This window comes from Puma concolor, chromosome B3 (genome assembly GCF_028749965.1).
Source record: "Puma concolor isolate L17-30 chromosome B3, mPumCon1.1.hap2, whole genome shotgun sequence".
Lineage (NCBI taxonomy): Eukaryota > Metazoa > Chordata > Mammalia > Carnivora > Felidae > Puma > Puma concolor.
The window spans coordinates 112717829-112742434 of NC_141672.1; the positions used below are offsets into that span (position 1 = coordinate 112717829).

A 24606-nucleotide genomic window follows, 5' to 3' on the forward strand; every position below is an offset into this window, starting at 1 on the left:
CCCATTTGCTGCTTCCCAAGCAAGTGATCCCCCTGTGACTGGGGGTGTGCAAAGTCAGGGCTGACGAACACCAAGTGTGGTTCGGGAATGACGGAAGAGAGACTTAAGCTAAAAAAAGGTTGGTTAAGCTCTATGACCTTGAAGGTCTTTCTAATCCTGAGTCAAAGGAAAGCACATGAAGCCTAAACCAAGATCATGGTGATGAAATTATGAAATTTGGAAGTTTGGGGTTCATGAAAGAATGGCTAAGAAAGAATTCTTGAGATGTTTTTGGTGCAAAAAGGTGATTTTATTATGGCACTGGGACGGGACCCGTGGGCAGAAGGAGCCGTGCTGGGATTGTGAGGAGTGACTGATTATATACTTTTTAATTGGGGGGGTTGGAGAGAGCATAAGTCTCTAAGGAATTTGGAAGCAGGGCTTTCAGGATCTTGAGAAGCTAGCTGCTGTTAAGTAACTAAAGTTACTTTTAGTCTTTAATAATATCAGACATAAATATTAAGGCACTAAGGCAGCCATGAGTTCCTGGAGGAAGGTCACGTTCTGTATGTTTCAGGTGTCTATCAATGGGCTGCAAGCTGTAAGGAGATTTAACGTAAACTACACGTTCCTTGGGGCACCTAGGTGGCTCAGTTGGTTAAGTGTCCGCCTCTTGATTTCCCCCTCATGATCTCCTAGTTCGTGAGTTCTAGCCGAGCGTCCACTGCCAACGCGGAGCATGATGGGGATTCTCCCTCCCCTTTCTCTCTCTGCCCCTCTCCTGCTCTCTGTCTCTCACAATAAATAAACCAAACAATTATTATTGCCCTCATTTTGGAAATTAACCAGAGACCTCTAAAATCACCAGTCAGGGGTCCTAATCTGCCACAGATGTTCAGCCTCAGCTGATCTCTTGCCAGGCAGGACTAAAAGTAAAAAGCACTTCAAATTTTAGTTGTGGCATGGCTTTGTGTTTGTATAATCTCTCTTAGGTTTTTAGCAAATAGAGCTCACAGACCTCCCTCCCTCCCCAGGTCCCTTGAACTGGCAACCTCTTCACAGGACTGTTCCAATATGTTTTTACTCAGTACTTTGGGACTGAGCTTTGCTCCCTGGGTAGTTAAATACAGTCTCCACGGGCGCCTGGGGGGCTCAGAAGGTTCAGCTTCCAACCTCGGCTCAGGTCCACAATCTCACAGCTCGAGAGTTGGAGCCCTGTGTTGGGCTCTGTGCTGACTGCTCAGAGCCTGGAGCCTGGTTCAGATTCTGTGTCTCTGTCTCTCTGCCCCTCTCCCCCTCCCCTCCCTCAAAAATAAATAAACATTAAAATAAAAACACAGTCTCCGGAGTTAGCCTACCATGGTTGAATGCCTGCCTGCCACGCCATCTGGACATGTTATTTCACATCTCAGAGCCCCACTTTCCTCTTCAGTGGCTTAATGATGATAATGCCCACCAGACAGGACTGTGTTATATATTTACCTGAATGCTGTGTATATAGTCCTTAGCACACTGCATGGCTCAGAGTGAGTACTTCAACATTTCTGTTGGTAATCAATGCTATTGGGATCAATGAAGTCTCAGTTGGCTCATTAGGTGTTGAGTAGAGCCTACTCTGACTTATTGGTGATTTATTATTATTATTATTGCATGGTGCATTTCTAGATCTCCTACCTATTGATCTCCTTGAGGGAGGGGAAATGCAAGATATCGGGCCAGATGGAAGACAGCCAACATCTTTCCAGATAAATCCTTGCCCCACCCTCGCAATAGGCTCCTTGTTGGAATTTCTCAGGAGCAAGTTGGCCAGTGGCCAGCACGTGGGTGACCGAGGGGCTGTGGGTGTGAGCAGGGCTTTAGAAGACTCAGGAAGAGGAGGAGCTGGAGAGAAGTGAACTGTGGGTTCCTCGATGCAGGCTGCCATACAGACCACAGCCTCTCTGGGACCTGTGGTCTAGAAAACAGGAGAAAGGATGAGCACACGGGGAGACCCAGCCCAACCAGACCTTGAAAGTTGCAGAGGGTAAGTGGCTCATTTGTCTAGCTTTCCATGCCAGCGACAAGGGAAAGGCAAGGGTTCTTTGCCTTTGGAGATGGGGTAAGCTACAAAGGATGACTGTCTGCCCGGGACAGAAGTGAGGAGACCCGAGCCTGGTCTTGCCTGGTCATTAGCAAGCTGTGCAATCTTGGGCAAGTCACCAGTCCTCTCTGGTGCCTGTTTTCACATCTGTAAAATCAGGCATCGTCATCGTCAGACTAACGACGATATCTGGCATTTGTACAGTGTTTGCCAGTTGCACTTTCCCAAATGGCACCTCGTGTGATCCCTGCGGCAGCTCCTGTTGGAAGAATGCTTGTCACGTTTTACAGATGAGGAAACTAGAGTGCATGGGGCCAGTTATTATTCAGTTAGGGCCAAGCAAGCCCGGACCCAAAATCCTGGTCTCCTGAGGAAAATTCTGGCCTCTGGTGAGCATACTGTTCCCCTGGAGCTGTGAAATCTGGATTCCTCGCTCGTTGTCGAGGACTTCTGTCTCCTTCTTTTCTCCCCCATGCCCTCCCTCCTTCCTTCCTGCCAGCTGTTCCAGCCTCTTCTCCACCAGCCTCCCAGAATTTCTTCTCATTCTGCAGGCCCAAAACACTCATATTTCTGAGAAGGGGCTGGTGAACATCAGAAACCCATCCCCACCCTCCCTGGGTTAGCACCTGCATGCAATGCAGCCTGTTTTCCAGAATTCTCTCTGCTTTGTGGAATGCCTTCCTCTAGGTCCCGAGAGGTGAAGTAAGTGGGGCTTTAACCTTCAGGGCAGCAGTTCTCCAGGTGTGAGCCTAGACCACTCACTGTGGGTCGCAAACTTCCAGGGTGCTTGGTTACATGTGCGGATTCCCAGCCCCTCCGCGCCGAAGTTGGTGAGTCAGAATGGGCATCTTAGCAAAGCCCTCCCTGTTTCTGACAGGCATGTATCACAGTTTGGGAATCACTACTCCTCCCATACTGCACTACTAGCCAGCAGAGGGCACTTCATAGATTACTTAACAGTGAACTATCCTTGTATTTCTGGGAAAAGTCCTTCGTGATACAGGTGGATTATTTTTAAAAAAAAATTTTTAATGTTTATTTTTTTGAGAGAGAGATTGACAGAGTGTGAGAAGGGGAGGGGCAGAGAGAGAGAGAGGAAGATATAGAAACTGAATCAGGCTCCAGGCTCTGAGCTGTCAGCACAGAGCCCGAAATGGGGCTCGAACCTACGAACTGTGAGGTCATGACCTGAGCTGAAGTTGGACGCTCAACGGACTGAGCCACCCAGGCGCCCCTATTATTTTTTAAGTAAACCCCAGGGTTTAGCTTGGTTGTATTTTAGTTGGAGTTTTGCATCTCTACAAGTTACATTTGTCTAGAATTTTCTATCTATCCATCTATCTTGCTTGCTTGCTTGCTTGCTTTTTTGTATGCTATCTTCATCGGGATTGGGTAATGGTGGCTTTGTAAAGTAAATTGGGAGTCTTACCATTGTTTTTTACCGTCTGAGATGATTTGGCATTGGACTTATTCTTTGAAGATTGGATAGGACTCAGCTGTAACAACAAGCTGGGCCTGATATTATTGTAAAGGGTTAACATTTCACTGCCTTTCTCCTTTCTTGAATGATTTTTGGTCTGTTCAGGTTGTTACTTCTTGAAATCGATTCATTTCCCTGAATTCACCAACAGTCTACACACAATACTCTTCCATTTCTGTAGCACCTCCATTTTTATTGCCCTTCTCAATATTAATGTATTTCTTTCACTTTTTTTTCTTTAATCGTGTTTTTCTATTCAGGCTTTTCCAAGACCCAACTTCTTTTTTCACTGAGTTGAAGCGTAATTGACAAAACACAAACCGCATAGTTAAAGCGAACAGTTTGATGAGCTTTTAGCATAGGGATACATCTGTGAAATCATTGCCCTAATCAAAATAAATTTATTATTTTGACTTTATTCAGTTTTCTAGTTCCTGAATTTCAGACTTTCTACTTAATAGTCAATCCTTCTATTTATTGTGTGTGTATTTTATTTTTTTCCCAGTTCCTTAAGTGAAAGTTAGCTTGTTTATTTTTAAATTTAATATATAAATACAGTTGATTCTCATTATTCATGGCAGTTGTGTCCTATAAAGTCATTGAAAACAATGAATTAGGGAATTCTGAGCCATTGCTCCTAGGGAAAATACAGGGTTAAGTCCTTGCTAACATCTGGGTGCAACGTTTTTGTCAAAAAATCAATGTATAGCCTTGGGTTTTTTTTTTTTTAAGTTTACTTATTTATAATCTCTACACCCAATGTGGAGCTCAAACTCATGACCCCCAGATCAAGAGTCACACACTCCAGGGTGCCTGGGTAGCTCAGTCGGTTAAGTGTCTGACTTTGGCTCAGATCATGATCTCATGGTTCGTGAGTTCGAGCCCCACATGGGACGTGATTCGTGGGTTCAAGCCCCGTGTCAGGCTCTGTGCTGACAGCTCAGAGCCTGGAGTCTGCTTCAGATCCTCTGCCCCCCTCTCTCTCTGCCCCTCCTCTGCTCTCTCTCTCTCTCTCAAAAAATAAATAAATAAAACTTAGAAAAAAAAAGTCATACACTCTACCAACTGAGCCAGCCAGGCACCCCTCAATGTATAACCCTGTTTTATGTGTGCTTGTAGTTAAAGCCTCCTTTAAGAATGTAAGTTGTTGAGGGGCGCCTGAGTGACTCAGTCGGTTAAGCATCCAACTTCGGCTCAGGTCATGATCTCACGGTTTGTGAGTTTGAGCCCCACGTCCAGCTCAGTGCTGACAGCTCAGAGCCTGAAGCCTGCTTCAGATTCTGTGTCTTCCTTTCGCTCTGCCCCTCCCCCATTTGTGCTCACTCTCTCTCAAAAATAAATAAAATGTAAAAAAAAAAAAAAAGAATATAAGTTGTTGATTTGTTAATGTAGAACTCACAGTCTACAGTGCTAAAACTCATGTCTGAACAAAGCTTACCTAATACACATATTTTTTCCATAAGGCATATCACAGCCTTTTTGTGCTGAGGAGTGCTAGCCAGCATTTCAGCATCACTCTTGGGGCCATTTTAAAGAGCAAAATCCCTGGTACAACACAGGGAATGTATTCAATGACATTGTAATCATGTTACATGGTGACAGATGGTAGTTAACACTCACTGTGAGCACAGCATAGCATGTAGAGATACATTATACACCTGAAAACTGATGTAACATTGTGTGTCCCCTGTAAGAAAAAAAAAAAAAATTAAGCATTTTTTTTATGTTCATTTATTTTTGAGAGAGAGAGTGTGCATGCACAAGCAGAGTAGGGGCAGAGACAGAGAAAGGGAGACACACAATCTGAAGCAGGCTTCAGGCTCCAAGCTGTCAGCACAGAGCCCCACTCTGGGCTCGAACCCACAAACCGTGAGATCATAGCCTGAGCCAAAGTCAGACACTTAACTGACTGAGCCATCCAGGCGCCCCTAAAAATTTTTTTTATTATTATTATTTTTAATTTTTATTTATTTTTGAGAGAGAGGGAGAGCACGAATAGGGGAGGGGCAGAGAGACAGAGGGAGACACAGAATCCGAAGCAGGTTCCAGGCTCTGAGCTGTCAGCCCAGAGCCCGATGCAGGGCTCGAACCCATGAACCTTGAGATCATTACTTGAGCCAAAGTCAGACACTTAATCGGCTGAGCCACCCAGGCATCCAAAAAAAAATGTTTTTTTAAATTTTTTTGTACATTTATTTACTTTTGAGAGATAGAGCACAAGTGGGTGAGGGGCAGAGAGAGTGAGACACAGAATCCAAAGCAGGCTCCAGGCTCTGAGTGGTCAGCACAGAGCCCGACACGGAGCTTGAACTCACAAACTGGGAGATCATGACCTGAGCTAAAGTCAGATGCTCAACCGACTGAGCCACCCACACGTCCCCCCAATTTTTTTTAAGAATGAAAAAAATGGGGCACCTGGGTGGCTTAGCGAGTTAAGCATCTGACTTCGGCTCAGGTCATGATCTCACGGTTTGTGAGTTCAAGTCTGACATCAGGTGAACTTGAGCCCACGCTTCAGGTGAGCACGAACCCTGCTTCTGGTGAACACAATCCCCACGTTGGGTGAGCCCCACTTCTCTCTCTCTGTCTGTCTCTGTCTCTCTGTCTCCGCCCTTGCTCACTTGAGACCTCTCTCTCTCAAAAAAAAAAAAAAAAAAAAAACACACAAAGCAAGATCACCAACAAAAAGCACAAAAATTCAACCCTTGCAGTACTCAGTAGATCATGAGAAGGACACTTGTTCATAATATGAGAGCTGAAACAAGAAACAAGAAGGCAGAGCATTACTTTGTTCAACCCCAGCTGGGAACGTGTACATTGGGCAGCTCAAGTTTATCACTGTTCTGCTCAAGTCCACAATGTCTGCAAAAATGCCACAAGCATTGATTTAGGGGTCACAGGTAAAGTGTAACAGATAGGCGAATTCACAAATACGGAATCTGCAAATAATGAGGATCAATTGTAGCTAAATCATTTAAGGTTATATTGAACTCATGGGATACAGACAAAGCCATTCTCTCAGAGGGAAGTTGATAGCAACAGGATGTTATATATCCTCAGTCACAGTCTCAATTCTGGTTTGTCAGATTCTGATGCCACAGAAAGTGGTGTCCTCATTTATCACTAACCTCTGTTCAGGTCATTGTATAGCTAGCTCATCTGGGAGGGTGTCTGCCCACTGATACCCTTGGAACATCATAGAATATGCCCTGGACCCAGAGAGTCAAGACCCGAGGCCTGAGTCCTGGCATGGCGTGTACTAGAAATATTCAAGCAAAGGGTGGAGGCACTGGGGCATGATGGAAAACACGCCAGCCTTGGATTTGAGCGCTCACTTTCTCTCTCTCTCTCTCTCTCTCTCTCTCTCTCTCACTGGCTGAATAAATTTTGCTAAAGTACTCAACTGCTCGGAATCTATTTCCTCCTTATAAAATGTCGTGACCGACCAGATGGTGATAGAGACCAAATGAAGTGGTGGGTGGGAGGTATTTGGAAAACACTAAAGAGCTGTGTAAATGTGAGGTGGGGGAGGATTGTCACCATGTTAATGGCATTCCCAGAGTGTGCTACTCTCTGACCTTATGCCCACAATCTGGACTCCATCTCACTGGGACCCTATCATTCTGAAACCTAAGGAGACACGAGCCCAGGCTGGCTGATGCCAGATGGAAGGGAAAGACAGGGACTCAGCAGTCCAGGGGAGGCTGATCCAGCCCATGGAAGGCCCGAGGCCCTCGTTAGAAGAAGGCACAGGGCCTGGAACCACCCGGAGCCCTTGGCCACCCCAAGGCCATAAACCTGTCTCCTTTGTCTCAAGCACCATGAGTGCCGAGGAGGACGCCAAGTGGCTTCAGTGGGTGACACACCAGTTTGAGACCATTGCGGGAGAAGACCGGGAGATCAACCTGCAAGAATTCAAAACAGCCTTGAATGTGAAAGAGGCAAGTGTCCGCTCCCGAAGTAGGGCCCCGCGTTCATAAGGGAAGAGCCATCCGGCTCTCAGGGACACAGTACGTCACAAGGAGGGAAAGATCGCTCCCCGGGCGTCCTCGGGGCTCAAGGCCCCACCTCTAAGCAGGATCGGAGGACGTTTCTGTCTCTGCTACCGATGCCCGTCCGTCCCTTTGGTAGCCACGGCCTCCTGAGGTCTTCAAAACAACATGTGAAGTTGGGTATCAGCAGCTTGCCAAATCTTAAGAAGTATTTTTGGCCTCATATTTTCCACCGGCCTCACGGGCAGAGTTGATGCTATCGTGTACGTAAGCCTCCTTCCAAGAAATAATGTTTTCCAATGGTTTGTATCCGTGAGACACCCACACTGTCCCCTGTCCTCTCCCAGTTGATAGGGTCTCTGCCCATCCCTGGAACAGCCTGCATGCCGGGCAGACTGGGGAGACATCCACAGAGAGACAGGGGGAGTGAGCCGGCAAATGTCAACCTCTCCCCACCTGTTTTGTGGGCTGGCATCTGGTGGTGGCCTGTGTCCTTGATAGGGGCGCGCCAGGGACCATCTACATGTCCCCGTTTGGACCAGAGGGCCCCTCACTTGCTGGTAGCAGGGATGCTGCTAAGAGCTCTAAATGCCATGCCTCCTTCTATATAGTGAACATGGGGAAGGAAAAAAAAGACTGGCAGAACATTACACTCTCAACAGGAGGCTGCAAAATACCTTAAGATAAAGACCATTCAAGATGGTGGAGACTGAGGTCTTACCCAGTGATCTAGGGAAGAAAGAGGAGAGCCAAGGCAGGGCTGACTGTCTACAGCCGACTTTGGCCCCCACTTGGCGCTTGTAAACTCCTCACGGTCCCTTTAGGTGAGACCTGAACCCTACGAACCCCTCCCCCTGCCCCGAGGGGAGCGTCTGCGCTTGGTATATCTGGGGCTCTGACCCAGCGTGTCTTAATTTCTGTGTTGAGTGTCTATTACCAGGCCCGGCAGGCAGGAGCTGTGCGGGACATGGCTGCGAATGAATGAATGAATGAATGAATGAATGAATGAATAGAGTGAGTGAATTGGCGCTTAAGAACAAGCCTGAAGTGTAGGCTACCGGCAGCTTAAACAGTTAGTACAGGCGAGATACAGGTGTTCAAGCACCATCCTCCAAGACAGTCCTGGTTCACTCATCCCTCGTGTTCACCCCAAGGGGATGAGACAGGACCTGGGAGGAGCCTGCAGGGGACCTTCTGTCTGACCCTTTTTGCAGGTTGAGGGGTCTGAACTGCAAGGCTGATGGGGGCGATGGCAGGTAGGAGACAGACAGTCCATACAAATGACCAGGCTGCAGTGCCGGCAGAGGGCCTGAGGCCCAGACACAAGTCCATCCTCCCTGCAGGGATCTGAATAGTTCTTCCACCTGGAGTCCGAACTTGCCCTAGGCAGGCAGGATGGGCCATGGACACCGCCCCCTAGTGTGGCCAAGCGGACAGATCACACCCTGCGATCACACCCCACGCACCGGACGGAGTGCTGCCGGAATCCCACCACCCCACGGCGCATGCGTGCGCGCACACCACGCGACTTCAAAGCGCAGGCCCCGAGTCCACGCTGTGCCTTTTCCCGTCCTTCTCTGGCCACAGTCCTTCTTTGCCGAGAGATTCTTCGCCCTGTTTGACTCCGATGGAAGTGGCACCATCACGCTCCAGGAGCTGCTGGAGGCGCTGACCCTGCTCATCCACGGCAACCCCATGGACAAACTCAAATTCCTCTTCCAGGTGTACGACGTTGACGGTAAGGGCTCTTGGGGGGCGGGGGTGGCCTCAGTGGGAGGGGACAAAAGGAATCGACCCATCTCAGCGTCTCTGGGGCAGAACAGGATTGTTTTCTCCAGGCCAGGCTGATGGCTGTCTCCCTCGGCGTGACCCCGACCCGTCTCTCTGTCTGATCTCTGCCTCCCTTTTGTGGAAGGTGGCGAGAAGGGGCCATTCTAGCCCAGGAGACCAATGCCTTTGATTCAACTCACCAGAATCCAGAACTTTCTTTTGTTCTTTTCTATGTTTGAAAAAAGAAATTGCTTTATTGCTTTTTCCATATTATAATAAGAACGTTAAGTCCACTGTGAACATTTTAGATGATACAGAATGGTTTTAAGAAGAAAGCAAAAATCACCCATTTTTCTCTACTGCTTTCTAATTGATCTCTGTCACACACTCACACACACACACACACACACACATTTTTAAAATTAAAAAATGGGATTATACTATGCATACTGCCTTTTCTTACTAAACAATATAAACACTTGTTTATGCAAGACTGTATTGCTTTGTAACATCATTTTTACTGTAGCAGAATATATATAACATTAAATTTACCACTTTCACCATTTTAAAAATGTTTTTATTTATTTTTGAGAGAGAGAGAGACAGAGTGCAAGGGGGGAGGGGCAGAGACAGAGAGAGACACAGAATCCAAAGCAGGCCCCAGGCTCTGAGCTGTCAGCACAGAGCCCAAACGCGGGGCTCGAACCCATGATCTGTGAGATCATGACCTGAGCCCAAGTCTGACGCTTAACTGACTGAGCCACCCAGGCGCCCCCACTTTCACCATTTTTTAAATGTCAGGTCAACAGCATTAAGTGCATTCACCTTGTTGAACGATCATTACCACCACCCATCTTCACAACTTTTTCATCATCCCAAACTCTATACCCATTAAACACTCACGAGCTTCTATTCCTCCCTCCCCAGCTCCTGGCAAACCACTTTTACTTTCTGTCTGTAAGAACTTGACTATTCTAGGGTATTTCATATGAGTGGAGTCATAGAATACTTGTCCTTCTGTGACTGGCTTATGTCACTAGGCATAATGTCTTCAAGGTTCACCCATGTTGTTCTATGTGACAGGACTTAATTCTTTTTTAAGGCTGGACAATATTTCATTGTATGGATAGACCATGTTTTGTTTATACATCCATCAGCGGACCCTTGGGTTTCTTCCACCTCTCGACTATTGTGAATGATGCTCTTATGAATACGGGTATAGGTCTTCGAGACCCTGCTTTCCATCCTTTTGGGCATAGACCCAGAAGTAGAATTGCTGGATGAGATGGTGGTTCTATTTTTAGTCTTTTGAGGAATGCCGTAGTCTTCCACAGAGGTTGTAACGCATGACATTCCCACCAGCCATGTACGAGGGCTCCAGTTTGTTCACATCTTGCCCACACTCGTTACTTTCTGTTGTTGTTGTTGTTGTTGTTGTTGTTGTTTTTCTAATTGTAGCCACCCTGGCTACTAAGTGGTAACTTAGTGTGGTTACAGCATTACTTCCTGTGGCCACATCATATTCCACTGTATGGCCCATGCAGCAGAGTCTAGGAGTTAAGATCTCTGACTCGGAGGTCAGGCTGCCTAAGTTCAAAATCAGCTCCATCACTTATTAATAATCATGGTGGGGGCGCCTGGGTGGCTCCGTCGGTTAAGCATTCGACCTCGGCTCAGGTCATGATCTCACGGTTCGTGGGTTCAGACGCCACAACAGGTTCTCTACTGTCGGCACGGAGCCTGCTTCAAGTCCTCTGTCCCCCTCTCTCTGCCCCTCCCCTGCTCGCGCTGATCTCTCTCTCTCAAACATAAATAAACATTAAAAAAAATAATAATTATTATGGTGAGCCTTGGGCAAGATACTTAACTTCTTTGTGCTTCAGGTTTTTTTTTTACCTATCACATGAGAATAATGGTTATAATAACAGTATGTACTCATGAGGTTGATAGGATTAAATTAGTTAACTTGTGTAAATTCAGAACAGTGCCCAGCACAGGATACACCCTTTATAGGTGTCAGCCACTATGTGTTACTGTTTACTCAAACTCCATTACCAAAATGGACAATTTGTCTGCCCCTTCCCGCCACTTTTTAAAAAAATATTTATTTATTTATTTTTGAGAGAGAGAGAGAGAGAGAGAACACCAGCAGGGAAGGGGCAGAGAGAGTGGGGAAGAGAGAGAATCCCAAGCAGGCTCCATGCTGTCAGAACAGAGACAGATGTGGGACTCAAACTTAAACTCTGAGATCATGACCTGAGCCAAAATCAAGCATCAGATGCTCAACCGACTGAGCCGCCCCCATGAACATCCTGCTTTTAAATCTTTGGCAACTCTGAGGCGCCTGCTTGGTATTCTCTCTCTCTCTCTCTCTCTCTCTCTCTCTCTCTCTCTCTCTCTCTCTCCCTCTCTCCCCCCCTCCCCTGCTTGTCTTCTCTGTCTCTCTCGAAAATAAATAAATAAACTTGAAAAAAAAATACACTTAAACATTTGGCAACTCCGTGGCAGCAAGCATCTCTGAAGGCCTGGAATCATCAGAGGAAGGGATACTGCAGTGAGAAAGAGGCACCCAGTGAGACTGGGATGGTTGGGGAGGCCAGACTGTGCGGGCCTCGGTGGCCAAGGTTTGGAGTCTCAGTACAATTAGCAACGGGGAGTCATTGAAGAGTGTTGAGCAAGGAAGTCACTGGGCTGGATTTGCACCCTGAAAAGCTCAACCTAGGTGCGGGCCTGCTGCTGGGCAGGGCCCTCTGGCCTATGGGGTTTCTCTAGCTCCCCGCTGCACCTGATTCAATCTAGCCAGACCTCATTCCTGGAACCCATTCCCCAAATTGACCCCCTTCCCCTAGTACGTGGGCAGTTGGTCATACCCACTTCCTGAACACCTTCCTCAGACCCCACCCAGTCTCTATGGGACAGTCCTCACTGACTGCTTTCTGAGCATCAAGCTTTGCTCGCTCCTGAGGTTTACCGATGACCTCAGATGGAGAGGTCGGTTTGTGACGGGAGGAGTGGCACACTCACGTTCTCCTAGCAGGCAGTGGCGGGGAGGAAGGCAGGGCAGGGCAGGTGGAAGGAGATTTTATGGCAGGAACTAGAGGGCATTCCCTTCCAGTGGCTTCTGCTTTCTCTGAGATCCAGCGAGGGACTGGATGGCCATGGAGGTGAGAAGTGGTCCTTGCAGAGAGCAGAAAAGTGACCACACTAGAGAAGCAGGAGAGGGTTGCAGGGCAAGTTGAAGGCCTTGCTCTGGCTGGGGATAAAGCTTCCTGCCCTCTCGGGTGCTTTTCTTCGGGAGTGTCCTATTAGCTGCCCTGGTGCAGGAAGGGAGAGAGCAGGTGGCTAGATTCCCTCAGAGATGGGATATTTTTAGGTCATTGGAATAGAAGGACAGCAGGACAAGGAAGAAGAACGTGTGTCTGAGAATAATTATGAAGGAGGACCCTAGATTTGAAATTAGCCAAGGAGAGAATAAAGTTGGATGGATGACAGGGTGTGAAGGGGACAGGGGAGGGACTGGAGCTCCAGATGTGGTTAGAAACCTGTTGCATGGTGGCTCTTGACTAGGAAAGCCAAGGACAGGAGTGTGACTGGAGAGGGGTACTTTAGACTCTGCCCTGGCATGTGATTTGAGACTTTGGCTTTGGGTCTTCCTGACGATCACAATACCAGTAAAGACTTTCCATTTATATGCAACTACTTTTTTCCAGATACTGCAGTGCTATATAATGATCTCTCATCCTTGAACCAGTTCTGAAAGGGAGGAATTATGATCCCCATTTTATAGATGAGCAAAGTAAGTTTCACTACTCAGAAGAATTACAGCCCCCCAGCAGTTAGTAAGGGGCAGAAATCCAAAGCTACCTCAAGCGTGTCTACATCCCAACAGGCCAAGAACTCATTAATCACAGGCCCCGCTGCTCATGAAGAATGGAAATACACACAGAAAAAAATATGCCTCTAATTCTCATCGCGGTGGAGAGATTTGGCTTCTTTTTCCCATCACACTCTCAGTCCCCCATAGTCATGTAAAGTCATGTGACTGGACTTGAGTGCCCAGCTGTGGCCTCTCAGGACAACATGGAAGAGGAAGGTCTGCTTCAAGTGAGAGAGCAACAGGGAACTTTCCCTCACCACCACCCCACGTACAATTTGCTTCCGGATAATTAATACTCTAAGCAGAGTAATCCTTACAAATTAAGCAAGCAAGTGCATCTTCTGTGCAGATGGTCTTGGAAGCTCAGTACTTAGGAGGCTGCAGATTCTCGAGAAAGACATGCACTGAGGCTAAGAGGAGTTTATTTGTCCTGAACTGGGCAGTAGGGAGCCATAGAAGGTTTCTGAGAGGAGGGTGATACTGTGTATTTTTTGATTGCCTGGTCTATACCCCGAAAGGGAGTTGGTTCGCAGAAAACTGGAGGTGGACGATTAGGGAACGTTCGCCACTCGATGCAATGGCTGTGTATGGGAAGGGGAGTCTGTGGGTACAGAGTGGGGTCCCGGGCAGGCCCCCACTCATCTTCATCCCCACTTGGGACAGGCAGCGGCTCCATCGACGCGGATGAGCTGCGCACCGTGCTGCAATCGTGCATGCGCGAGAGTGCCATCTCGCTGCCAGACGAGAAACTGGACCAGCTGACGCTGGCGCTCTTCGAGTCGGCCGACAAGGACAACAACGGCGCCATCACCTTCGACGAGCTCCGGAACGAGCTGCAGCGCTTCCCCGGGGTCATGGAAAACCTGACCATCAGGTGCGGCTCTGTCTCCAGCGTGGGCACTGCCCGCTTAGGGGTTACCCTTCAGGTGCGCAGAGGGGCCCGAGGCCCCGGGGATCCCTCAGCTCCGCCCCCAGCCCGGCCAGCCCGGCTCAATCCTGCTCCAGCCCCGCCCTAGGCCCACCCCAGCCCCGCCCTAGGTCCACCCCAGCCCCGCCCCACCACGCCCTACCCTACCTAGGCCCGCTCCAGCCTCGCCCCGCCACGCTCCAGCCCCTCCCTAGCCCCGCCCAGGCCCGGCCCACCGGTGACACCCCCCCCCCCCCCCCCACTTCAGCCCCGTCACGCCACGCCCTACCCTGCCTAGGCCCGCCCCACCGGTAGCTCGCTCTGGCCCCGCCTAGCCCCGCCCAACCCCTCTCCAGCCGCTCCCTAGCCGCGCTCCGGCCCCGCCCCGCCACGCCCGACCCCGCCCAGACCCGTCCTACCGGTGACGCGCTCCAGCCCCGCCCGGGCCCAGCCCCACCACGCCCTACCCCGCCCAGGCCCGTCCCACCGGTGACCAGCTCCAGCCCCGCCCAGCCCCGCTCCAGCCCAACCTGCCTAGGCCCGCCCCACCCGTGGCCCGCTCCAGTCCTGCCCGCCCCCGCCCCCGCCCCGCCCCAGGCAGGTCCTTCCCAGCCCAGTCCCAGCCCCACCATGGTCCAGTCCCACCTCGCCGCACCCTGCCTAGTCCCGGCTCGCCCAACCCCGCCCAGCTGCATTCTGCCTAGCCCCTCCAAGTCCGGCCTTTGCCCTCTTTTTCATAGGGGACAAAGGTCTTGTACTGCGGGGCAGCTATGGTCTTGCCTCCGTTTTCTACAGTGTCTTTTCAGAATCAACCTCACAGTATTAAGCACCTGCTGTGGGCTGGGCATTTATACAAATATACCAGTGCACGTTATAGCAACGTCCCAAAGGAAATTAGTTACCTCACCTGAAGTAACTTACCTGGGGTCACACAAATAATTAGCAAAGGCAGTCATTTATTCAACTTGATGGAGCAGGCACCGTTAATTTATATGTAATTGATACCAATAAACAAATGCATAAACTAGGGAAGTACTAAATTGGTAAGGGCTGCGGAGGAAATAAAATAGACGTGGTGTAACAACACACCAAGTTTGACTCCGAGCTCTGAAAAGTGCCGGTTTTGTAATTCATTCTTTTCGTGTATTAACTTACTTGTGGGTTATTCACCACAACACGTCTCAGATTCTTCCATCCTTTTCGATTCCCTTCCCCTCCCTCCCCCCCCCCCCCCCAATTGGCAAGTAAGGGAGGTATTGAAAATAGCCATGGTGGATGCGGCATCGGACAGATGAGAGTTCCATCTCGGCTTCACCTAACTGTGTGACTGTGAGCAAGTCGCTTGACCTCTCTGTTTCCTGGTGTCAAGGGAAGCCGGCCCACTTGCCACGAGGCTCCAGAGACTTGGTCGGTTACAAGGGTCGGGGGGTGGGGGGGGGGTCTCTAGGTTCCGACTTCGGTGGTGCCCGCCGCAGCCCGCCTGGCCGAGTCCCCCTGAGCGGAGCCCCTTTCCCACAGCGCCGCCCACTGGCTGACGCCCCCTGCCGCCCGGCCGCGCAGTCGCCGTCCTCGCCCTCTGACCTCCGCCTACTGGCACAACCACCGCAGCCACCTGCTCTGCCTGGCCGCCTACGCGGGCCTCCACGTGCTGCTCTTCACTCTGGCGGCCTGCGCGCACCGGGCCCTGGGCGCCAGCGTCATGGTGGCCAAGGGCTGCGGACAGTGCCTCAACTTTGACTGCAGCTTCATCGTGGTAACACTCCGCCGTCCCAGGGCAGGGAAACGGGCGGGAGGACTGATGATGTAGGTTCCTCATAGACCGACAGGTGGACACCTGGGGTGCCTCAGGGCAGGATGGCACCTCAGACGTCAGTTGGGGCAATACGCGGTGGACATGAGGCCCAGAGAGGGGCAGTGACGTGTCCATAGTCACGCAGCACGTAAAACACAGCTGGCGTTTTTATTTTATTTAAAAAAAAAAATTTTTTTTTTTAAGTTTGTTCTCGAGAGGGAGAGAGAGAGAGCGTGAGCGGGGTAGGGGACAGAGAGAGATGGAGATGCAGAATCCGAAGCAGGCTCTAGGCTCTGAGCTGTCAGCACAGAGACTGACACGCTAAGGGAGGGGGCGGGGGGGGGGGGCAACTCACAAACCGGCTGAGCCACCCAGGTGCCCAACACAGCTGGCATTTTTGTGCACTTACTTACTCTGTACAGTCACCGGGCTAAGCACTTTCCGTTTGATGTTCACAATAGCCTTATGGTGGACCCTGGAGGAGGTGGGGCTGGCTCTTGTGCAGGGCTCCAAGCAGAGAGCACGCTGTAAGAGCCCTTGAATGCCAGGCTAATGAGTCAGAATATGATACTCTGGGCCAGGGAGTGAGGTCTCCAAGTGGTTTCGATTCTGCTCCTACAATTAAAACAAAAATCCCTTCCAATAACCCAATTCATGCTCATTTACTTGTAATTATGTGCATGCCCTATTATCATTAGCTATTAGACTTACGGCACACTAACTATATGGCAAGAGTTATCCTTAATGATCAGGGATGTACAGCTTTAGTTCAAATACTCTTCTTGATAATATCAGCTTCTTATGTGGGTTTTTTTTTTAATGTTTATTTTGAGAGAGAGAGAGAGAGAGAGAGCGTGAGCAGGGGAGGGGCAGAGAGAGAGGAAGAGAGACAATCCCAAGCAGGCTCTATGCTGCCAGTGCAGAGCCCGACTCGACACTCGAACCCAACTGAACAGTTGCGCTAATGACCTGAGCTGAAATCAAGAGTTGGATGCTCAACCGACTGAGCCACCCAGGTGCCCCGTGGGTTTTATTTTTATCCTCAGAACTGGCTATGTGTGGGAGTTGGAGACCCATGACTTATTTTCTTGGTTACTTGCTCTTGCATTATTAACATTGCTTTCAATCAGCACTTTCTCTGCAGGGAATCTTTTTAAGCTACTTGTCCTTTCTGTGAGAGGTACTTTAGCTTTGTTAGAATCAGACAATGTAATCTACAAGTCCACATATCTGGGCACACGTACATTGAAAGCAAATGAGCAAGGAGGGAGCCCTTGTCAAAAGCCCCTTGGAAAAGCCAGTCTTTCTCCTCCAGGACACCTTGAGAACTAGACATAACATGTGACGTCTGACGTAAAGACTAAATGAGGGCACCATGTCAACACAGATATTAAATGTTACCAAAAAGCTTATGTACTCCTCCTGTGTTTAGATCAAAGTAATACCAGCAGTCATTCTGCAACATTTTCTGTTCCTGCCCCAACTCTGGAGACGCTGCTTTGGACACCCCAGCTGTGGACCTAGGGGGGCAGTGAAGGCCTGGGGACAGGGGAGATGGGGAAGCGGCCGGTGCAGGAAACACAGCTCAGAAAGAGGCTGGGAGTTGGCTGCCGGGGAAAAGAGAACGGGGCCGAGAGAGAGAAAGAGAGAGAGAGAGAGAACGAGCACGCGCGAGCGCACCAGCTGAGGCTCTCCGCCACTTTGCCCGGCCAGGTGCTGATGCTCAGACGCTGCCTCACTTGGCTGCGGGCCACGTGGCTGGCTCAGGTCCTGCCGCTGGACCAGAACATCCAGTTCCACCAGCTCATGGGCTGGGTGGTGGTTGGGCTCTCCCTTGTGCACACCGTGGCCCACGTTGCGAACTTCGGTGAGTCGCCTGGGGGCCGGGAGCCCGGTGGGCCACCCACAAACCACTCATTATCAGCCCTGTGTGCCCTGCATGCCCGGTGGGTGGAGAAGGGGTCTCTGCCTGGGTGGGTGCCTGATGGGGAAGGGTGGGGACCCCAAGGGAAAGGTGGAGAGGGAACAGCTTGTCTTGTGCTTGTCTCCAGCGCTCCAGGCTCAGTCCGGGGCCAGCCCCTTCCGGTTTTGGGAACTGCTGCTCACCACGAGGCCCGGCATTGGCTGGGTCCGTGGCTCCGCCTCCCCGACCGGAGTGGCGTTGCTGCTGTTGCTGCTCCTTATGTTTGTCTGCTCCAGCTCCTGCATCCGAAGGAGCGGCCACTTTGAGGTGCCAGGCCCTTGCCCCTTTGCTCTCCCAGGCTGGCCTCCCAACTTCGTTTCATGCCGTGTCCCCTCTCACTTACTCCAGAGCCCAGGAAGTGCCCAGGCTGCTCTGCATGTTATGTGCCCGCGACTTGGGTTCTTCCCCTGGGCTGCAGTTCGTGTCTGCAAAGCGAAAAATGTTCTGCTCTGGAAGATTCTGCCTGTTTGCTGGCATGCCCCCTGCCCTAATGGGATTAAGCTAGGAAGGGGAAGGGACACAGGCTCACTCAGCTTCCCCATCTATAAAATGGCCCTATAATTCTCTACCTATGAATTTATGTTAGGAATTAAATGGGATACTATATGTGAAGCCGCTAAGTATACACCTGGCACGTTGATGCTCCAACGGAGCAGCGTTAGTTCTGCGCAGGAGGTCACAGATTTGGTTTGGAGCCCAAAACCAAACCACATCAGGTAGACAGAGAGAGAGCACCAGCAGCAATCCTTTGAAGTCGGAATCTGCATCTTCGCTTGACCCACAAGGAATCTGATGCTCAGACAAGTAATTTCCTAGCCCACGCTCCCACAGTCAGTAGTAGAGCAGGCATTCCAGCTCGGTGCTCTGCTCTTTTCTTCTCCATGCTCAGGAAATGGCTGTCTTTGTGTCCCCCTGAGAAAGGGTCAATGTGATGGGGACCGTGATGCTCATGAGCCCTTTGGGGGCACTCCACTCTGCCCAGAACATCCCCAGGCAGAGGTTTCGGATGTTTGGTGTGAGCTCCAGGAACCCTTATACGATCCCTGGGCCAACGGCCCAGAATAAATAAGCCCCAAAGCTTCCCAGCCCCAGCCCCTGTCCCCAGGAGAGCAGTGCATGACCAAGGCTCTGGGGGCTTCCCTGTTCCACCCCCAGGACTTGAGCTCTGGAAGCTTACTGCCCCCTCCCTCCTCACCCTTGCAGGTGTTCTATTGGACTCATCTGTGCTACCTCCCCATGTGGATCCTGCTCATTGTGCACGGGCCCAGCTTCTGGAAGTGGCTTCTGGTCCCTGGCATCTTGTTCTTCCTGGAGAAGGCCATCGGGCTAGCAGTGTCCCGCATGGCAGCCCTGTGCATCGTGGAAGTCAATCTCCTTCCCTCCAAGGTGTGAAGGGGGCCTGAGGTGCCTAGGGGCGTTGCGGATGGTAGGGCGCAGCAGCTGGGTACCCTGCTAGACCCGCAAGGAAGCAGGGAATAGCGTAGCTATGGCCCCTGCACAGCAGAGGAGACAAGCAAAGTGTGGGATCTGGTCTAGCCTTCAGGAGGGACATTTTAGGAAGCGGCATGACAGGTAGGCAGGATACCATGAAAGATCAGTCTTAAGAGCCTGCAAACTGCCAGGCCCTATGCCAGGTCACAAAGACGGCTTGGGCACTGTCCTACTTTGCCCTTTAGTTACAGTGCAGGGCTGTATGGGTGAGAGCAGAGTGTCAGGAGGTAGGAAACTATCTTTGAGAGGTCAGAGAAAGCTTCAGAATGCGGAAGGAGATGCCCCATCGGGGTTTTGAGACATGAGCAGGAGTTTGTTGCGTAGACAAGATAAGGAAGGGTACTCCTGGGAGAAGGAACGGGCTGAGCAAAGGCACCGAGTTGTGGTAGGGGTGCTGTCCTTGGGGACTATGGGTAATTTAGCACAGCTACAAGGTGCCAGGGAGAGGGGTGGGCGGGGCCTGGTGGAACGCCTGATCAGGGGGAGGGGGATGGGGGTAGTAAGCCAGTTTATTTTCCAGCTAGATTTCTGCCGTGGCTCTGTGGAAGACGGTCCAGTGAGGACCATTTGGGGGCTGTTGCACAATATGCAGACGAGAGCTCATGAGAGCCTTGACCCTAAACAGGGGCAGTGGCTGTGGGATGGGAAAGGGGTGGAATATCACAGAAAGACTCAAGAGGCAACCGGCTGCATTTGGGGGCGGGGAGAGGAAGGAGCCTAGGACATCTCCTGGGTGGCTGAGTGACCAGGCCATTTATGGAGAAAGGGAAGGCAGTTCTGGGTGGCTCAGCTCTGGACAGCCTCCGCCGTGATTAGCTGCGGATCCCGTGGTTTCCTAGCTGGTGGCCTTGAGCAAACTCCTTAACCATTCTGAGCCTTAGCGTCTCATCTGTAAAGCGGAGAAAGAATGGCATCCGTCTCAGAGAACTGCCATGAGGACCAGAGATGACACTTTTAAGTGCCTCGCGCGGGTCTGGCATGCTGTGGGTGCCCAATAAACAGAAGCTGTTGTCCAGGGGGATATTGTTCTCCTGGGGGAGATGCCCATTAGTGGTTGGATGCCAGCCAAATACTACAGCAGTTGCAAGAAACGGGCTACAGCAGTCAGGGGGCTTCACCGAGAAAGGCCACTGCCAGCAGTGTTCACCCCATAAGAAGTGGGATCAAACCAGGATCAAACCCTACTGTCCCTTTCTCTGATCATCACCTACCACCTGGCTGGCAGAGGTGCCACAGGCCAAGCCCCACTCACAGGCCGGAGGGTCTCACATCCAGGGCTGGCCTGGTGTGTGACAGAGGAGGATGACCCAGCCTCTGCCCTATTGCCCGGGGGCCCCTGGGCCTGCACGGATGACCCCGATCTTCCTCTCTTCCCAGGTCACCCATCTGCTCATCAAGCGGCCCCCTCTGTTCCACTATAGGCCGGGCGACTACCTGTATCTGAACGTCCCCACCATTGCGCGTTACGAGTGGCACCCGTTCACCATCAGCAGCGCGCCGGAGCAGAAAGGTACGCCAGCCCCGCTGCTCGCTCGGCAGGCATTTACCGAGTTCTGCCTGGTGCCAAGCGCGGGCTGGGAACTGGGAACCCGGACGTGAGCAAGGCCAGGGCCACAAAGTCGACCTCCAAAAGCTCCAGGAAGCTTACTAGACAGAGAAGGAGATGAGGGAGGAGACAGAGCAAAAGACGTAAGGAACAGCATGGAAAGCTGGGAACACAGGGCAATTTAATGTAGTCGGCGCTACATCGGGGGTGGGGCGGGGAGGGAAGAAGGGAAGGACAGGGCGGGGAGGCAGGAGAGAGGGTCAGAGAAGAGGTGAAAGGCAGACAAGGTGGCTGGCAAAGCTGGCTAGAGCCCGGGTGGGCCCGAGGGGGACTCTGAATGGGGATGGTTGGTGCCAGCACTTGGGAGCCCGCAGGGGTCTGAGGCAGAGGAGGAGTGAACTCAGAGGAGCCAGGGAGTTCTCAAGGGCGCTGTGGCGGGAAGCCAGGCTTCCCCCATCTCTGTGGAGCCCCAAGGCAGCAGAATCCCTCCAATCCTTCTTCCCCATCCCTGGACCACTCCCATCGCTCTCTGAGTCACCAGCACACCTGTGGAACTGCTCAGCTGACCCTCCCTTCACCCAGGGGACCTCTGGCCTCCACCCATGTACATGCCATCCTTCTGGTCCTGGACCAGAAGGTTGTTGAGCCGGCACCCAGACCTGTGCCCTCTTCCTAGGCCAGAGATCGGCCTTTCCACCTTAAGTGGTAATTCTGGCAGCAAATGCCTTGCCTGACCCTTGCTCGGCTTCATGAGGGATGAAGGGTTGCCTGTTTCCTCTGACCCATCCCTATTAAAAACTTTAGTTCCATTTAGGATGCCTCCCAGCGCCGGCCCAGCAGGACCCGTGGCCCAGCCCCCACAGTTCAGACCCAAGGCAAGGGTTCCTCATGTGAGGCTACGTACCACCTGCCCTGGAGTCACCTGAGTGGTGGCTTGGACGTACAACGGGGCAAAGGTGGGGGCGGAGGCAGGAGGGGGAAGGTTCTTTTCTCCTATTTTTCTTTCCCGTTCTGTTTCTCCAGAAGAGATCTGCTCTCAGAAAATTCAAACCGTATAGGAATATGCACAGAAGAAAATTAAAATCCCTCAAACAATGCCATCCAGAGAAAGCCCTTGTCAGTCTTCTGGTGAACAGTCTTCCAGATCTGTCTTTATATACCCACGTAGTTCTATAGATGTGGAGATGGTTTTGCCTACACGGGGTCAGACTCTTCACACTGTTTTGCAGCCCACCTTTTCTCTGTGAGCAGTATGTCATAAAAGTCTTTGCATGTCAGTTCTTTAAAAAAAAAAACAAACTTTCTAAGGGGTGCCTGGGTGGGCCAGTCGGTTGAGTGTCCAGTTTCAGCTCAGGTCATGATCTCACAGTTCGTGAGTTCAAGACCCGCCTCGGGCTCTGGGCTGACAGCTCAGAGCCTGGAGCCTGCTTCGGATTCTGTGTCTCCCTCTCTCTCTACCCCTCCCTGGCTCATGCTCTGTTTCTCTGTCTCTCAAAAATGAATAAATGTTAAAAAAATTTTCTAATAAATAAATAACCATTTTTAAAAATACAAAAAAAAATAAATAAGAAATTCCCTTTGCATGGCTGCATAGTATTCCAGTATAGTGATACCAGTATGATTAAAATGACCACATGCACTAGATGGATGTGCCATTGACTTGGCTGATTCTCGAATGGGGTTTCTTCAGGGCGTTTGCTTGGAACCTGCCTGTCTCTCGGGCCCTGAGCCTCCTGTGGTGGGCTGAGTGAGTCCATATGAGGGCTGGTACATACTCCGAGTTGGTTTATGGAGCTGGCTCACAGAAATCAGGAGTGGACTCAGGTCGCCAGTAGTAACTGATTGCATTCTCCCAGCGTTTAGGGAGGCCCCCCCCCCACATGCACTCACTGTGTGGGGCGCCTCAGAGTGTGTTGTGTAAACAAGTCACAGCCCAGCCCCCCTGGTACTTGTAGGGTCAAGGGAGAGGAAGCCTTGGGGAATTAACTGAACCTTAGCATCTTCTTCGATTGTGAATGCCCACAGCCAGCCACAGAAGCATTAACAATACCTGTGACTCTTTCAAAATAAAAATCACAAGGTTCTTTGAGATCGCATTGTCATGGTTGCCGGCACCTCGGGATATCCTTTATGCTCATCAACGACTTCAGGTTTCCGTGGCCACGCAATTCTGGCGGGACCTCATAGTCCTGTGTTGGCAAAGAAGCAGACGTATTCTTCAATCACACATTTGGGGGGGGGGGTGCTTGTTTTTTGGCTTTTTGGCTTTTTTGCAAACAAATACATGCTGTTTCATTTGTGATTTCCATATGTGTGACTTTGCGTATTTAAAAAACCTTGCTCTGAGAAGGAGTCTCTCCATTGTATCCACAGGACTGCCAAGAGAGTCCATGGTTTAAAATGTTTTTTAAGTTTATTTCTTTATTTTGAGAGAGACAGAGAAAGTGCAAGCAAGAGAGAGAGGGAGAGAGAGAGAGAGAATCCCAAGCAGTCTCTGCAGGGTCAGCACAGAGCCCGATGTGGGGCTCAAACTCATGAACAGTGAGATCATGACCTGAGCTGAAATCAAATCGGACGCTTAACCCACTGAGCCACCCAGGCGCCCCCATGGTTTAAAGAAATTGTTTAAAGGGTAAGAATGCCTGAGCACGAGATCTCTTGGGGGGGGGGGGGTCCTCCTTGTTCAAATGTTGTGGATTCTCTCTGGTACCCTTCAGCAGAGGGGTGGCCACCCACACCACCTTTCTGCCGGTCACCCCTCAGCGAGAAGCTACATCCCAGGTACTGGGCACAATGAAAGCCATTGTTCGTGCCACAGGCTGAACACCTACTGTGTGCAGAGTCGTTGACAAGCACCTGGTTGAATGTGGGAGGGAGTGGTCGCCACCTTGGTGAGACCCTGGCCTGATGGAGGAGGCAGGGCCCCCTCCCCCACAGAGCTTCTAGCGTGCTCAGGGCCGCTCTGACCCTGGTCTTGGCAGAGCAGACGGCTTAAGTTGACTTCATGGACGAAGACTACAATATCTGCACCAGAGAGATGAGATTTCCAAGTCCCAGGGCTGGGACTGCTAGTTTGGGCCCGCAGAAGGACATTCAGTTTGGAGCTTGAGCAGTAGATGCCCAGCCCCAGTCCCTCAGGTGAGACGGGCCTGCTCCCTGGTGGAGGCCGGCGCTGACCCCCTCTCCCCCTGCCCTGTCTCTTGCTCAGACACCATCTGGCTACACGTCCGGTCCCAAGGGCAGTGGACAAACAGGCTGTATGAGTCCTTCAAGACATCAGACCCTGTGGACTCCAAACGGCTGTCAAGGAGTTTGAGGATGAGAAGGAGCCAGAGGAAGCCCCAGGTAGGTTGCTTCAGGGGAGGAAGGGTCCACTGTGGAGTCAAACCCAGTGGGGACCGAGTTGCTGATGTTCTCAATGGTGAACATCAATCATTGAGCAACGGCTGTATACACTGGCTGGACGGCAGCACAGGGGGCGAGGCAACTGTGGACAGTGTGATCCAACAGCCCACCCGCCCCAGGACCTCCCGAGTCCCAAGTCCTCCGTTAGAAGCCAGGTGGACAATGGAAAGAGAGGGGAGATTGAGATCGGAAAACCCCGCCTCCACGTCCCTGCTCCAGCACCTTGTGACTGTACGGCCTTGTATGTCCCTTCGCTTACTCGAGCTTTAGCTTAGTCATCAATGGACTAACTGCAGATGGTTCCCGTCCTTGGCCTCCCTTTCT

At 51.1% G+C, this 24606-nt stretch overlaps 1 protein-coding gene across 5 annotated transcripts in view; it reads left to right on the plus strand.

The window, feature by feature from the left end:
- Nucleotides 1-1810: 1810 nt before the first annotated feature.
- The window catches only part of NOX5 (NADPH oxidase 5), a 45632-nt gene continuing 22836 nt past the window's right edge, over nucleotides 1811-24606 (plus strand). For 2 of the 5 annotated variants that reach the window (XR_015252749.1, XM_086711063.1), the window contains exons 1-10: nucleotides 1811-2002; nucleotides 7357-7480; nucleotides 9119-9269; nucleotides 13842-14052; nucleotides 15604-15838; nucleotides 17591-17744; nucleotides 17929-18107; nucleotides 19044-19226; nucleotides 20709-20841; nucleotides 24086-24222. Coding sequence is in view for 4 of the 5 variants with exons in the window: in XM_086711063.1 (XP_086567189.1) it covers nucleotides 1953-2002; nucleotides 7357-7480; nucleotides 9119-9269; nucleotides 13842-14052; nucleotides 15604-15838; nucleotides 17591-17744; nucleotides 17929-18107; nucleotides 19044-19226; nucleotides 20709-20841; nucleotides 24086-24222 (1557 nt within the window). In the remaining variant the exon portion in view is untranslated. The remainder of the gene's footprint in view (nucleotides 2003-7356; nucleotides 7481-9118; nucleotides 9270-13841; nucleotides 14053-15603; nucleotides 15839-17590; nucleotides 17745-17928; nucleotides 18108-19043; nucleotides 19227-20708; nucleotides 20842-24085; nucleotides 24223-24606) is intronic. The other 3 variants (XM_086711062.1, XM_086711061.1, XM_086711064.1) reach the window with 3 other exon arrangements.